Here is a 16998-nt window from a genome sequence, read left to right on the forward strand (position 1 = left end):
GGCTGGGATCCCAGCTCTGATGGCAGCACCCTGCCAACAGCAGCACAGAAGTAAGGGTGGCAATACCGTACCATGCCACCCTTACGTCTGCGCTGCTGCCTTCAGAGCTGGAGAGTGGTGGCTGCTGACTGAGGGCCCAGTTCTGCAGGCAGCAGCACAGAATTAAGGGTGGCAATACCGTACCATACCATCCCATGTTGGCGCCCAGCCAACAGACTGCCATTTCTGAAGGCAGCGCAGAAGTCAGGGTGGCAATACTATGACCCCCCCCTCAATAACCTTGCAACCCCTTTGCAACTCCCTTTTGGGTCAGGATCCCCAATTTGAGAAACGCTGGTCTCCCCAGTGAAATCTGTATAGTACAGGATAAAAGCACATGAAAGACCAGATTTCACAGTCCGTGACATGTTTTTCATGGCCGGGAATTTGGTAGGGCCCTAATTATAACCTACTTCTTAAGTTTGATTTTAAAATTATTTCACATCCATGATTTTAATTAAAATAGCAAGTTGCTATAAGATATTTGCTACTATTATTCTAGGAAAACAAAATATAAATTTAAAATAAATATTGCAATATTGACTACAAGTTTTGCACATGCTTCATATGTGCAATGAGATGGCCAGGGTTTCAGAGAACTTTAAATATGATATTAAGTTGAAGATAATGGAACTACTCACATGAGTAAAGTTAAGCATATGAATAAATGTTTGAAGAATTGGGGCCCATGTGCAGGTCACCAATTCTATTTACATTCAGGAAAAATACCCTGTGTGTGCTTTAAATGATTCCCTTCTAGTAAAATTCAACTCAAGAAGCTTCACAAATATACAAAACCACAAATATAAGACAGAAATAACATTTTAGTAAATTTAGTAATGTGAGTCAGCTAGCAAAATTCTTTTTAACATTTGTAAGGTATTTAAAGCCAAATAAATTGGGTACTTGTCTGATAGTTAGCAGATGTAAAAACAAATGTGTAACCTACTACTGCAATTGCTTTCTAGTTGGCAAGCCACTGTGGATGCAGTGTTGATTCAATCCTCTGGTGTCAGTCAAAAAGAGCAGGATCAAGAAATTTTGTCTACTCTAAGAAGCAAAAAGGAAACTCTGGACCAATTAACTGACTGAGCAGAAATAATAAGGTGAATGAGGAAGAGGGTTGAGCAAAAAGGGGAAAAATACCTGCAAGTGCCCTGCTGAGCAAGATAATAACCCTTTCCTACTTGGAAACAATTCTAGTGCAGACTGACTGACTGACTGAAGTACTCCTATCCAAATGCCACATCAACTAGTGTGGTCAGGCTCACATGGAGGTGCTTGGTGAAAAGGTGGACAGAGCTCCATGTGACTACCCTGCAAAAGTCCATCCATTTTCAAACAGAGGGCTGGACCAAGAGAAGCTTGTATGAGGACCTCCCACAATTTAGGAAAAAAGATAATTCCACTTCCTCCTGCTGTATGGAAGAGGTCTTAAGGGACTGAGTAATATGGGAGAAGGTACAAGCGTAATTGTCTGAGAAAACATGCCCGGGGCATCTGCAGAAGGAGTGGGAGGACAAATTGAGAGGCAGGGGTGATAGGCAAAGGTAAGGGACCCAAATGTCATGTCCCCTCTTCAAGGGGTCTGGTATTAGGTGTATGTGATAATTGCCTTCAGTTGCAACGAGCTCCCTAGAGGCTACAGAAGAAGGAATGGGGAAAAGAGGAAGCCATTGAGAGGAGGATCAATTTAAGAAGTTCCTTGTAGGGGACAGAGGTTCCCTGACACTTGAGCAGAGAAACTGTGTATACTCTATTGACTGAGGTAATGACCTACGGTATAAGGAGCTCTTCTTCTCATACAGAGAACAGGGAGTCACTGAAAGGTGGACCTGAAAGGAGTCTCCCAACTCCACTCCTTCCCCATTACTGATTATCTGACTGTCCTGTCCAAAAATGGGCAGAGCAGAGGTGCTCCAAAGCAAGGTGAGGATGCCTGGTTGGAGTCTACTCCTAGTGGCAAATAAGCTGGGTGTAGAGAACCACAGAGCTACTGCTTAAATGGGTATTGCAGGTACACTAGCCATGAGATGGGTGAGAAGAGGGAAACCAAAAACTTGAAGGCTTGATCTCCAATCATATTACAACAAATACTAAGATCATTTTTCTATAGAAAATGTATTTGGTATAAGGACAGAGAAAGATGGGATACAAAAAAACTGGAGATTTGATATGCATATCAGATAATCTCCATTTACATGGTAAGAACAGGCATGTTGGGGCCTGATTCTGCATTCACTGAACAGTCAATACTCCAACAAACTTACAGAAGAGTTTTGGGTGCAAAAAACTGCTTTCAAAATCTAGTCATAACTGACCCAGTTACATATGGTTCAATTTGTTGTGTACATAGAAGCTTAATCATGTTCCACTGCTAGGCTAAAGCTATTGAAGAAATTACCTTATCACCCTAAATAAGTATCTCCAACACCCAGTTGGGGACTGGTCCCCCTCCCACTGAAGTCAGTGGGAGTTTTTGATCAGGACCAGAGTTCCCAGTCACTGAGGCCTAATGTTTCCAAAGAGGAGACCCACTGCCAAAGCCAGGGAGCGATTTAATGAAGGAGAGATCCTTGCTGGTGATGATCAAAGCAGTGGGGAAAAAAACCACCACAAACAACAAAAAACTGGACATGTCCATATCAAAGATGCCTCGGAGAAATCCAGAACCCAGACAGGCGCACTCTGTATCCCCTTCTTCAACAGAACCCAAAACTACTGGGAGGGCTGCCTCAAACTGCTTCTGATGGAGGCAGCTCTAAAGACCTATTTGACTGAGACTGGAACTGTCAAAATCAAGAGGCACCTCAACTTTGAATACCCACTCAATGAACATGGCTGTATGCATGGCAAAAGTAGTGTCAAATGCCCAGGCCAAAGAGTCACATGAAGATTGATGTTGAAAGCTGATTCACTGCTAAATCCTGCAGATTTAAGAACCCACCTCTGCAACAGCTTCTCTACATCAAAACGTTTCCTTTCCTGTTTGGAGAAAAGAGACATAATGCCAACTGGTCCTCCAACACATACTCCCACTTGACAGTGAGGAAGGTGGTGAGGCCTGGTGCCAGTTGTGTCTTCTTCCAGCAGTGTCGCAGTGATGAGTCCATGCAGTATGATGATGGAAAGAGGGTTGAACAGCTCTAAATGATTTTGCTTACTAGAAGCTTCCAAGAGCATGTGACAAGGGAACATATATCACAACAGTTATCTATACAGAAAATTCTCAAAGCAGAACATCAATTTCACAAGCCCAAGATAAAGATTCTAAATTCTGCACCCTATTTGCCCGAGTATATGAAATTTAGTAGACAAGTGAAGAATATTTGACAGAAATAGTTTACTACCCCTTGTTTAGTTCCTACAATTGAACAAAAATGTCTATTTAATTAAATTAATCAGTTTTAGTATCTTAAAAAAGGTGCATTTTATTTTACGAAAAAGGAATCTTACTAGAATAGCTTGCATTTCTGATTATTACAGAATCTGATTAACTATCAAATGCTGCTTACTGGGTAGCTGAAGAACTCCCTGTCACAGAAATTGGGACAGTCCCCACTAGCCATATCTGTAGATTTAGAGGACAACCCTAAATTTGACAAAGAAAACCTTATAAAAGTTTTTTTTCCATTGTCTTTTTCTTGCCTGTAAAAATATACATTTTAAAATTAATTGGATTTCAAATCTGAAAATTTTCACTTGGAAGTTGATTCAATTGAAGATTCAAATTAATGTCACTGTTATTGGAAGGTCCTGAATCATCAGAAACAGAAATAATATCCTGCTCAACCACAACTTTCAAAACTTTTAAAGATCATTCCCTCTGACAATATAAAGTTACTTCAGGACTCTTGCCGTCAAAATGAGGAATTAGCTAACCAGAATCAGCTATATTAATCAAGTAAGAGGATTCTTCTTTGCTTTCGTACCTCCTACACAATGAGAATATTTTCAGCTGTTAATCTCTTAGTTCTCTTAATTCTTAAAATTGAGGTTCTGCTATACATATGCACTTTGTCCCCACATATCACAGTTCCCAGCAAACCTAATCAGCAAGGTATAATATGTGAACTAAGGCAGTGATTTTCAAGGAACCCAAGGGAGTTAGAGTGATCTGCCCTCACATTACTAATGTGACTCATGAGAACATCAGAGACTGATATGACAGAAAACATTTTTGTACGTTCAACATGAATCTGTGGGACTGCCATACTTGCATAATTCTCTCAATAGCTCACGTGGTACTCCTTCAACTGTTGCTTATATCCCACAAGAATGGGAATATATGAATTCCTCTGATCTTAGCCCTTCTGATCTGATCTGATCTGATTTAACACTGTTGAAAGCCTGAAAGATAACATTCTGAACTATGTCTTGTGACGGGGCAAGGCCAGATGGCTATAAAAAAGTTGTGGGAGAGAGATATATTAACTCCAGGCTAAACAAATCCCTGGTACCAGGTTAAGTGAAATGGAAGCTGCTCCAGGTCAATTAAGACACCTGGGGCCAATTAAGAACTTTCCAGAAGGCAGGGAGAATGCTAGGTTGATTGGGACACCTGAAGCCAATCAGGGGCTGGCTGAAACTAGTTAAAAGCCTCCCAGTTAGTCAGGTGGGTGTGCATGTCAGGAGCTGTGGGAGGAAGTTGTGCTGTTGGAGAGACTGAGCAGTACACACCATATCAGGCACAAGGAAGGAGGCCCTGAGGTAAGGGTGAAGTGGAGCTTGAGGAAGTGAGGGCTGCTTTAGGGGAAGTAGCCCAGGGAATTGTACATGTCATGTTTCTAAAAGGTCAGCTACCATAGCTGATACTATTAGGGTCCCTGGGCTGGAGCCTGGAGTAGAGGGTGGGCCTGGGCTCCCCCCCACACCTTTGCCCCCTGATTAATCACTGAGACTGGGAGACAATAGAGACTGTGCAAAGAAGGATAACTTCTCCTCACCTCCCTTGCTGGCTTATGATGAAAATGGCTCAGTAGACTGTGACCCTTGTGAGAACGGTTATGTGGAGGGTCACAGTGAGCCTCTGAAGCTAGCAAAATTTGCCAGGAAATGTGGGACCCATGGAGGCAAGGACAGAGTTTTGTCACAGTATCCATTGGTAGCAAAATATTCTGAGAGTCCTGCATAAAAGGATGTCAAGGCAGCCATCAGTTAAATATTATAAATTTGTGGGGCTAGATGGCTGAGATCATAGACACTTTTTTCCATTCTGGAATAAGCCTTTTTGCATGCTCCTTTTCTGAGTAATCTAACTTTTTTTTTTAAAGACTATTAAACATTTTTCTAATGCTGAGTTTTTGCCCTTCACTATAGACTCAGTGGCAGTCCTTCTGGTCTCCTATTTGGTCACAATGATGGAAGCAGAAAAGTAACAAAAATATGTTTGGAATGTCTGACTGGTTCTAGGACATTCTTCATTAACCAACTTTCAGATTTAGCAGAAGTAAATCAAAACAGGTTCCATTTCTCCAACAGAAAACATGTAAGTCAGTGCAACTTCAAAACAAAAGGAGGCAATGGTCTGCCCATGACATGGGTATATAACCATCTCCCTCATTTTCAGTCCCAACCCACGTACTGTATCAGGAATGTGGCCAGCTATATAGAGTCAACAATCACTTGGAAGTGTTCCATAGTAGCCTTAAATCCTATGATGACACAATAAGTAGGTTTTGCACATTTTGTGTCAGAAAAGCTTGAAATCTACAGGGCCCACACTTACTTAAAAGAAGTCTCCCATAAGTCCAGAACAGCCAGCATTGTGGGGTTCATTGCATACAAATTTTCCTTTATGTAACTGCAGGCTGATAAGAAAGATTTGTTCCAGAATTTTGGCACAACTTCCATTCTAAACAAAACAGTAAAATAAAGTCTCCAATTAGTCATGCTAAGAATCCAAAAAATATGTATATTTTCCTTAATAGTTATAATTGTGTTGCATGCCACTGAGATTTACAATTTTGGAAATAAAACAATTTCCTCTTTCACTCTTCAGAAATTAAAAATATTGTCCTAGAATATTGGGGTGTACATATAAAATTAAATATTGAGATATAAGTTTATGCTAAAACTTAAGCAGAGATATGCAACTTATTCATGGTCCCTTAGAGTTCATCAAACTAATTAGATTACATGCATGCTGCTTATACAGGTAATTAACCAATAATTTTTCTAAATGATCTTGAATATGTAATAGGTAAGGCTGGATGTCTGTCACAACCATGATTTCTGTCACAAAACCCATGAATTCTAAGGTCTTTTAATAAAAAGTCATTGCCTTTTTCACCTCAGTCTGCCTGCTACTGAGTACAATTTTCATGCATTTTTACATATTTGGCACTTTGTGGTATCCTGCTAACTTTACATACTTTAAAAACTGTTAATCACAGTTATGTAACACTTTCTAATGGAAAATAGATTTAATAGTTAAAATATTTTGTGCCATGACTTTTTAAAAAACTAAAATTGTAACAAACATTTTTTATTGTGACAGAGATTAACATTTCTCGCCTGTAACCAGAGTTCTTTGAGGTGCACTCTGCATGTTCACATTCGTGGGATGTGCTGAAGGTGCGGCTCTGACTGTGGAATCTTTTGATAGCAGTGCCTGCTGGAGCACTTTTGCACCCCCTCCCTGCCTCTCTATTCACTGTTCCTGAATGTTATGAGGGTCAGGGTACAGAAGGGGACATGGTGTTCCAGCCACCTCATTTCCTTCCAACAAGCTCCTCAAATCCAAGTTTGGAATTAGGACTTGGAGAAAGAAGGGAAGATGGTCTGGGAGTGAGAATAGAGAGAGTACCTCTAAAAGAACTTAAGTTACAGGTGAGTAACCTTCATTGCTTCTTCGAGTGGCCTCTGATTATTCTCATTCATGGGATATTTTGACAAGCAGGACTGACCTTGAAGAAAGGTGGGACATAGAGTCCTAATTAAAGAGGGATTGAAATACTGCTCTGCCCAACTGAGCATCTGATCTAGACTCTAGGTCCAACGTATCTATGGATCTCCACATTGCAGCCCTACAAACTTCTGTATGTGGAACATGTCTAAGGCATGTCATTGAGTTCACCATCGTTGTGGTGAAATAAGGATAGGGATGGATGCTAGTGTGTAGGCCCCTTATATGCATAGCCTAAGCCAATTTATAATGCATAAGAGGTGATCACTTAACTTTTTTTATTATTAGCGTAACATGTGAATAGATTAGGAAACTTTCTTAACAATTTAAAAAAAAAAACTCAAGCCCTTTTTGTATCTAAAACTAAATTATGCAATTTTTCACCTGCAGGTGCATGTGGGCTTGGGAAAATTACCAGCAGGTTAATTGACCGATTAATGTGAAATTGGGTTACCAAAGTAGGTAGGAACCTGTTGGTGACATAGCACAACTTTATCTTTTTGGAATACTATAAATCGCAGGTCAGCCATGAGAGGCTGCAGTTCAGTCACTTTTATAGCTGATGTTACAGCTATAGTGAAAGCTGTTTTAATTGAAAGGTGAAATAAAGAGCACTCTCCCACTGGCTCAAAGAGAGACTTCATAAGTTGTGTTAGGACTATGTTAAGATCCAATGCTGGTGAAGGGTTCTGGACTGGTTGGTAGAAGTTCATCAACCCTTTCATAAATCTCTTTACTGTCCCATGTGTGGAAACAGATGGTTTTCTATGAGTGATAAATCGATATGGTTGCTAAATTAACTTTAATCAATGATAGAGACTTGAAAATTTCAGCTGTACCATGTAGTCCAATACAGCCTGAATGAAAGCTGGGGTTGGGACTATATTGTTACTATTTGCCCAGAGGAAAAAAACTCTTCCACTTGAGGCTACACCACGTATGGGTTGAGTCTTTCCTGGGAGTTAATTAAGACGTGTACCTCTAATGAGAAGATTTTTCTAATTCTGCCTGAGCCCTATAGCCCAAGCTAGCAGGCACTAGTAGGATATGAGTAATAATCCATTCCATGCTGTAGAGCCAACAGATGTGGAGTGAATAGAAAGATTGCTAAATTCCTTTGGATAGGTGAAGAAGGTCTGGGAAATACTGTTGCCTCAACTATTCTGGGGCAACCAGAATTACTTTGTCTTATTTTATCTTCCTTATTATCCTCTGGATGAGGGGAAATGGAGGGAAGGGATAAAGAAGACCCTGCCACTGGTTTATGAGGGCTGATTTTGAGATGGATTGGCTGTCTTTTCCTGTTCTCAATCAAAATCTGGGACATTTCATGGTTTTTCTTGGTTGAAAAGCTGTCTACATCTGAATGACTCCATGAGTCTAAGCTCTTGTGTACCACTGATGGTTTTTTAATGACCATCCTAGGCAGCTAGGTGCAGAGCTAGAGCCCTGTGCAGATGCAAAATTTATATCCCCGGATGTGGGTATACATGGCGCTACAGCGCTCTACCGGGAACCGCAGAGGTGAAAGCAGCAGCATGTCAGGCTGCTGCTCACAGAAATCGGTGCCCTACTCCAGCAGGTCCTCCGGCCCCACTCCTGTACTGTGCCCAGCCCCACCCCACTCCCAGCCCTGCCCACTAGGGCGGGCACCAGGGGAGCACCGGCAGCTGTCCCTGGTCACACTACTGTGTGCAAGTGGCTTGCATGCTCCTGGACAGCAGTCCCTTTCACACAGCGGTCTGTGTCTCCTGTCCAGGGGTGTGCAAGCTGGTTGTACACCATAGTGCAACCAGGGACAGCCTAGTGCCCACCCCAGTGGGTGGGGCTGGAAGCAGAGCTGGGGGAAGTACAACTACCTGGAGGAGCTACCAGCATGGGGCACTGGTGCCTGACATGCTGCTGCTTTCACCCCTGCAGTTCCTGGTAGAGCCCTGTAGCTCTGTGGATATCCGGTTTATATCCATGGATATAAATCTTTATCCATGCAGGGCTCTATCTAGAGCTACAGCGAAGATCTTGTACTCACTGCACCATTCCTACCGAGCCACTGCCTCCCACAGCTCCAGGGAGTAAGCTCCAACCTATTTTTTACATAACTTACTGCTACCATGTCATGACAAGGTCTCATACCAAAAGCTCTTAAGAAAAGTAAGCAGCCATTGGGTAAGAGGGAAGGTCCTCTCATGGATCAATAACTGGTTAAAAGATAGGAAACAAAGGGTAAGTATAAATGGTCAGTTTTCAGAATGGAGAGAAGTAAATAGTGGTGTCCCCCAAAGGTCTGTACAGGGACCAGTACTATTCAACATATTCATAAATGATCTGGAAAAGGGGGTAAATAGTGAGGTGACAAAATTGGCAGATGATACAAAATTACTCAAGATAGTTAAGTCCAAAGCTGACTAAAGAATTACAAAGGGATCTCACAAAACTGGGGAACTAGGCAACAAAATGACAGATGAAATTCAATGTTGGTAAGTGCAAAGCAATGAACAGTGGAAAACATAATCCAAACTATACGTACAAAATGATGGGATCTAAATTAGTTTTTAGCACTCAAGAAAGAGATCTTGGTGTCACTGTGGATAGTTCTCTGAAAACATCCACCCAATGTGCAGCGGCAGTCAAAACCTAACAGAATGTCAGGAACCATAAGGAAAGGGATAGATAATAAGACAGAATATATCATAATGCAATTATATAAATCCATGGTTTTCCCACGCTTTGAATATTGAATGGAGTTCTGGTCACCTTATTTAAAAAAAGAAGATACATTAGAATTGGAAAAAGTGCAGAGAAAGGCAACAAAAATGATGAGGGATATGGACCAGCTTCCATATGAGGAAAGATTAAAAAAGATTGGGACTATTCAGCTTGGAAAAGAGATGACCAGGCAGGGGATATGATAGATGTCCATCATGAATGGTGTGGAGAAAATAAGTGTTATATACCCTTCTCATAACACACGGACCAAGGGTCACCCAATTAAATTAATATGCAACAGATTTAAAACAAACATAAGGAAGTACTGTGGAACTCATTGCTGGGTGATGCTGTGAAAGCCAAAAGCATAAATGTGTTCAAAAACAAATTAGATCAGTTTATGGAGGATAGGTCCATCAGTGGCTATTAGCCAAGATGGTCAGGGACCATGCTTTGGGTTTCTCTAAACCTCAGACTGCCAGAAGCCAAGACTGAATGACGGGATGGATCACTCTAGATAGAACCCTGCATGGATCACTTGATAATTGCCCTGTCTCTGAAGCATCTGGCACCAGCCACTGTCAGAAGACAGGATACCAGGCCCATTGGTCTAACCTAGTACAGCCAGTCTTATGTTGTCCTTGACTAGCTGAACCACCTTGTGATGAAGATGAAGTAAAAAAGATTTGGAAACCCATCGTATTGCTGTCAGTTCTGCTAGCATACTGCTGTTTGTTTGCTTTTCCTGGGAATTCCAATGGCCATGAACTGTCCATTCATTGACGTGTGCTCCTCATCCCACACTGGATGTTTCTGAGGTTACTGATGGAACTGGAGGGTTGAAAGGCACCCCCATTAAGAATATTGTGACTGAGTCTCCCATGATTGATTGAGACAATTGCAAATTCTTTGGTATGGTCTTTGTTAGAGATGCTGGCTAAATTCATTTAGTAATTATTTGCCAACCACTGTTTGAGATCTCATTTTGAACTGGGTGTAAGTTGTTGCATATACAGCTGAGGCTATTAAGCCCATTAATTTAAGAAAGAATATGGCTCTCTGACATGGTGGTTGGTGTAGTAAAGCTATGGCTAACTGAATCTTTAAAAACCTATTCCGGAAGAAGTGCTCTCCCTACTTGACAGTCCAGATCTTTTGAGTGAGTAGCAGGAGCAACTGCTCCAAATTTAGCCTAAGTCCCAACTTCTCAACGAGATAACCTTAGGATACATGGTTCTGGATAGATTTTCTTCTGGCAATGGTTTTAACTGTCATCTAAATATGGGTATCCATGGATCTATTGTCTCTGTAAATGTGCTACCACATCTGAGAGCATTTTGTAAAACTTCTGGAGCCAGCAGAAAGACCAAACTGAAGGACCCTGAATGGGAAATCATCTTCCCTACTAGAAAACAAAGACTGAGTCTGATTGAAATATGCATCATTCATATCAAAAGCTGCAAACCAATTCTGTGCTGAAAGGGAAGGTATTATAAATGCTAGGGTCAGCATATGTAAGTGAACTTTCTGACAAAAGAATGTTTTCTCAATTCTAATATAGGTCAAAAACCTCCATCCCTTTTCAGGATTAGGAATTATCTTTATTAAACTCCTTTTCCTCTGAATTCCCTTGGCACCTCATCTATGGTCACTGTTGTCAAACCAGACAGAACCTCTGATCTTAGTAGAGTTACGAGAAGGGTCCCTGAATAGGGATGAGATAGGGGGTGCTTAAGAGGAGAACTGAATTGGGATGCTTAAGAGGAGAGAGAATTGAACTGGATATGGTGTCTGCTGTGTGTTATTTCTAAATCCACGTGTCTATGTTTATAGCACTCCAGTTGTTGAAGTAGTAACACAGGTAGTCATCAAATGGGGTGGGAAAGGAATGATGAATTGTTTTTTGGCTCTCAGGCCGCATACTAAACTTGAGGTCCAAAGCCTGGCACAGAAGTCAACACTGGGACTTATTTGTCGTTTACATCGGGCTTAAAAGTTTTTCTCCTTTGCTGCTAATGTTGCTGAGGAGGATGTTTTTGTTGATGGCAGTGGCATCTCTGTTAAAAATAACATGGCAAAGATGAGAATGGATATTTCTGCATGTGATACCTGAACACAGGTACTCAAGTTCTCCTGGGCTGTTGATATACTTACAAATATCTGGCTGTAAACCTAGCATCCTTCATTTTTCAAGGACTTCATCGTCTTTGTGTTAAATAAGCCACCTCATTCAAAGGGAAGGTACTTCATATTTAGCTTTTGTTTTTTGGAGTGAGTCCAGATGTTATAAGTCACATGTGATGCCTAAGAGAGATGGTTCAAGGTACTGCTCTGACAGAAGAGTAAGATGAATCAAATGACACTATAACACTATGCATTGCAACAAGCCATCCTTCAGAAATGAGGGCACTGGCTAACTGCCTCTGATCTTCAGGAAAGGATGTTGCAAATACCACCACCTTTCCCCAAACATGGTACTGGTAGGAAGCCATTACAGCTTCATAATTTAACACTCTTATGCCCAGTGTTGCAGATGAAAATATTTTTCTTCACAGAGCATCCACTCTTTTTGGTTTCTTTATAAGATGGCATAGCATATATCTGATCACCCTCAGACTTCTGAATTGCAGTTTCTTCCACATGCAGATTTGGAACTGGATGGATGTTGGGTGGGGAAATGAAAATCACTTATGCAGTAACTGATACAATTGATCTGCCTTGTCTGATAATGCTTGTACAGATGTAGGAGTGGGCATATAGTTTTTGCTGGTTGCAAGAGTCCCTCTACAACTGGATGTGTAATTCTGTTCTTCAACAGAGAGCCAAGGTTGTTGTAGAATGGAACCTGAAGAGATCCGGTCTGCCAACTCAGGATTAATTTCTTAATATTCTTCAGGCACTACAGGCTCTCCCTCTTCTGAGAGCATGTCTGGTACAATGGTTGAGGATTACTGTCTTTTCCTGTAAATTACGGATGGATCCAATGACCAAAATCTTCCCAAAGCTCTTGGAGGAAAATACTTCTGCTATAATGGGTGTGCTGGGATTCCTAGTAATGCTTGGTAGAGAGCCAATCAGGTGGTGAGACATGCCTACTACTAATTCTTCTCTTATTCTGGAAAAGCAGTAATATGGGGATCCAAAGAAGCTCGTCTTTTCTCTTCCATATTTTTATCACTCCCTTCTGCATAACATAAACTGAGAGTGCAGATCTGTATGGTGGATTTGAGCTACCACTGTTAATGGTGGTTGTGCAGGCTCAAAACAAGGAGCTGGATCCAGTGTGTACAAAACATTAGCTGCCTGATTTGTCAGATGTCCAAGACCCTTTCTGGCCCAATTTAGGAGCCGGAAGCTAGAAATTCAGAGAAAACAGATGCAACATATCCCCCCGAGTGCCTTTAGGCCCTAGTGACAGAGTCCTGCTTGTGCACTGAGTCTTTTCACAGTACCAAAGTTCCCAGATCCAAGGGAGGTCACTACTGTGAATTGGCTATTACTAACAGTGTTTCTCTGCTTTTCAATTTCAGATCTGACAGTTTAGGATCCTTTTGGGTACCACAAGTTTCTTGAAACTCAGAATTGAAGAAGGTATCTCATGCAAACATTTCTGTTGCTTCTTCTCTCCAGAAGCATTGGGGAGCTGAAGCTGGACTATACACACTTGTGGATCCAAGGGACCATACTGGATCTGGAGGGCTTGGCTACCTGTTGTTCCTTCAAGCAATTGGAGTGAAAGTACAGTAGACTGAGTATCTTGAGGGACGGTGTCCCTCTCTGAGGCAGGCTAGGCATCTTGTATAAGTGTCCAATGCCAGAAGGACCAAGGGACAAGAGGCATAGGTTTTGTACTCCTGATTCTTGATTTTCCAATCCTCCATCAGATCCTAAAAGTGCAACCAAAACGCTAACGACCTATACTAACAACTAACTAGAATTTTTTTTTAAAATGAAACACTGAAACAATAAATAGCTAAGATTTAGGACAGTATTTCAGCTAAAATTTAGGCTAGGTGTAAAAGGCATTGTCTAAGCTAAGGGTCTAGGCTAAGGGCCCAAAACAGTTCCTAATCCATCAGCTACTCTGGTTGGAAGGAATGGAGGTGACTGGAGCACCATGCCCATTTGATAGCCTCACCCTCAGAACTTTCAGGAACAGTAAGAGCAGGGTCAGAAAGGGCTGTGAGAGTGCTCCAATCAGCAGTGTTATCAAAAGGTTCCATTTCAGAGTTGCACCATCAGCACATCCCATGAGTGAGACTATGCAGAGGCTACTCGAAGAAGAATCAAGACTTTTCCCATTTTTTTGCCATGGCATACAACCAGCTTAGCCATTTAGCAATTAACAATTTTTCATCTCCCAATAGTTGCTTTCATAAAAGACAGATTTAAAATGTCTTAAATTGAAGTCCAAAATGAAAAGAAAAAACAGTAAAACAAAGTGGAATTTTAACTACATTACTGAAGAAAATGGTTGCTGTTTCATAGAGACATATGAGGCCTGAGCCTATAAAATGCTGACCACCCCTGACTCCCACAGAAGACACCACCACCCCAGGGCTCTTGGTGCCTCACAAGAGGCACTGACAAATCCACACGATCAAATCTGATGTTTCCATTTTAAAAGCCACGCCTCTCTGCTGTGCAAAGAGGAAAACAGAACCATTAGTAAGAAATGTCCCATATTTCTTGTGAATACTCTTGTTTGCACCCTCAGAATGGACAGCTATAACAAAACAATTTCTGTCTACAGGGGAAAATACTGCTTAGTAGTTTTTGTAATTAATTTTGTGAGACTGCAAAATAGCTATTTGAAATTTATGTAACACCCAGCTAAGAACGGTTCCTATATTAATTTGATTAGAAGAAAGTTTCATGCCTCAAGTATGTTAGTGGAAGAGAATTGTTTTGCCAAATGGCACTAGTCTGAGACAGAATTTTGCACTTATGGTAAGCAAAAGTAAGTGTGCAACTGCAACGTAAGATATATTTGTTCTACCATAATGTTCTCCCTTTTATACACACCTCACCACCTCAGTGGAACAACAGGTGACAGACAACATGGTAGTTCTGCATGGGATAGCCCCTATGCCCAACCATCAGAAAACTGTACTGGACCTTTCCCTCATATATTGCCACTCTTTTCAGGGTGGGAACTGACTAAGCAACACACAACACAAAATTTGCAGAGATTACAGATGTACATCTGATTATATTTCAGGTATCTTAAGCCACAGGCCAGAAATGTAAATTACAGCAAGACCTTTTTGTTAAATAATTTTCTGGTAATTTTCCCCACAATATATGGCCCAGTCAATGGAAAGAATTTTCATGGTTTTCAATGGGCTCTGGATCAAGTCCGTATTGTACTACTGGTGTCAAAGCCATTTTAGGGGCTGCAGTTAGAAGGTAGGGGAGGAACAAGCGAGGAATACAACAACAACACAAAGCAGAGTCTTATGTATTTCAAATACCAAAGATAAAAAGGTAGAAATTGTAACTAGTTAGTGTTTTAAAATAACTGTATGTGCATTGCCTTTATATATCATAATACAAATTAATGTAAACACTAATGCAATATGCAAGATGTACTAATGAAAATTACATCTCTATCTACAGATGAAAACTCTCCATGTGTCTCATGTCGTGGAAGACGAGGATTAACATGAAGCAGCATAGCTCTGTTGCTATGGTAAGTTTGGCTATTTGGAATGAGGCTAATTTTGTCAGTTTTTCCCCACTGATTTGGCTGCAACTTAATTTATAGTATAGAACTCTGTATTTCTAGGTCTCTTTCAAATCCTTGACAGCTTTAGTTAGGATTGGACTATTTCACAAGGAATATGATGGGCAAATAAAAGAGCATTTGACAAGTTAACATAAAAAGCTAGACTGCAGACCAATGGATGGGTTAGTTAAAAAACTGAACTCTAAAAACGGAAGTCACAATGTTGCCAGGGTGTCTGTGGGGTTCCTTTCAACTAAAGGCAACTGGTTAGCCAGTTTATGCTTAAACCTCCACATATAAGACAGACTGCAACCACTTCACTTTCATATCCCAGAAGGGCTGAAAACACATTCTAGAATTGGATCGTTTATGCTGCTCTTCACCAAGCAGATCAAATTTCCACTTATGTGACATTGATTTTAGAGCTACAATGACTGTTAGCTGATCCTACTCTTTTTAAGGCAGGTGTGAAAGGAATGCATACAGTCCATTACTGTATACAAAGATATCATAGAAGATTAGGGTTGGAAGAGACCTCAGGAGGTCATCTAGTCCTACCCTCTGCTCAAAGCAGGACCTACCCCACTAAATCAAGCCCTGGCTGGGATGCTTTAGTTGGGTTGGTCCTGCTTTGAGCAGGGCGTTGGACTAGATGACCTCCTGAGGTCTCTTCCAACCCTAATCTTCTATGATTCTATGGTATCTTTGTATACATTAATGGACTGGGTGCATTCCTTTCACACCTGTCTTAAAAAGTGTAAGATCAGCTAACAGTCATTGTAGCACTGAAATCAATGTCACATAAGCGGAAATTTGATCTGCTTGGTGAAGAGCAGCATAAACGATCCAACACATTCTAGAATTGGATCATTTATCTTTCACCTTTCTTTTGCCTGCTTGCCAACTGATATTCTCCTTTAGCTATGTTGGTAGAGGCTTATCTGATAATTTCTACATGCCAATTCCTAAATGTTAAATATATTATTTGTTTGCTTCTCAATGAGTGCTTTGTAATATGACTGAAAGTTTAAGAAGTGTACACATTGTTGAATTGTTTTGAGAGGAAAGAAAGTGTTTAATTACTGTTGCTATATATTGTATACTTGGACTAAAACTTACCAAGATGGATCCTTAGCCATTGTAAATTGGCATAGCTACACTGAAATCCATGCAGACTGTGCACTAAAAAGCAATGTCAATTTACATCAGCTGAGGATGTGACCAGTTATCTTATGATCCCTTGCTGTGGAACTACATCCAACCTTATAATCTATAAATGTTAAATGCTCCAACAGAAAACTTGTTCTCAAAAGTTTGTCAGACTAACCACATTTTTCAGTGCTTTAATATGCAACTATATGAGGTTATGCAACAAATAACTAAATATTTCTTTTTAGTGATAATTAACATGCTCCAGTTTGGATCAATTGCCTTTCTCTAATAAGGTTGCCCTACATACAGTATTCTCTCCTACTGTTGTCTAGTCAGTGTTCTTGAAGGAATATGTTTTCTTACTCTGCACGATGAGGTGGAAGAAAAGCTTCCTTCTTGTCTTCATCTTTTCCCCTGGGATCTCTTAAAACAAAGTCAACTAAAAGAAAGTATAAAAAAAGCCAAA

The 16998-nt window shown here is 40.7% G+C and overlaps 1 protein-coding gene across 9 annotated transcripts in view; it reads right to left on the reverse strand.

Moving 5' to 3' along the window:
- The window catches only part of DNAH7 (dynein axonemal heavy chain 7), a 270100-nt gene that overhangs the window by 228490 nt on the left and 24612 nt on the right, over window positions 1–16998 (reverse strand). For 6 of the 9 annotated variants that reach the window (XR_012154342.1, XM_073306230.1, XM_073306228.1 and 3 more), the window contains exons 7-8: window positions 16896–16971; window positions 5768–5893 (exon numbers count right to left, since the gene is read on the reverse strand). Coding sequence is in view for 7 of the 9 variants with exons in the window: in XM_073306230.1 (XP_073162331.1) it covers window positions 5768–5893; window positions 16896–16971 (202 nt within the window). In the remaining 2 variants the exon portion in view is untranslated. Of the gene's footprint in view, window positions 1–2986; window positions 3019–5767; window positions 5894–16895; window positions 16972–16998 lie in introns of those variants that run through there. The other 3 variants (XM_073306229.1, XM_073306232.1, XM_073306233.1) reach the window with 2 other exon arrangements.

This window comes from Lepidochelys kempii, chromosome 11 (genome assembly GCF_965140265.1).
Source record: "Lepidochelys kempii isolate rLepKem1 chromosome 11, rLepKem1.hap2, whole genome shotgun sequence".
Classification (NCBI taxonomy): Eukaryota; Metazoa; Chordata; order Testudines; family Cheloniidae; genus Lepidochelys; species Lepidochelys kempii.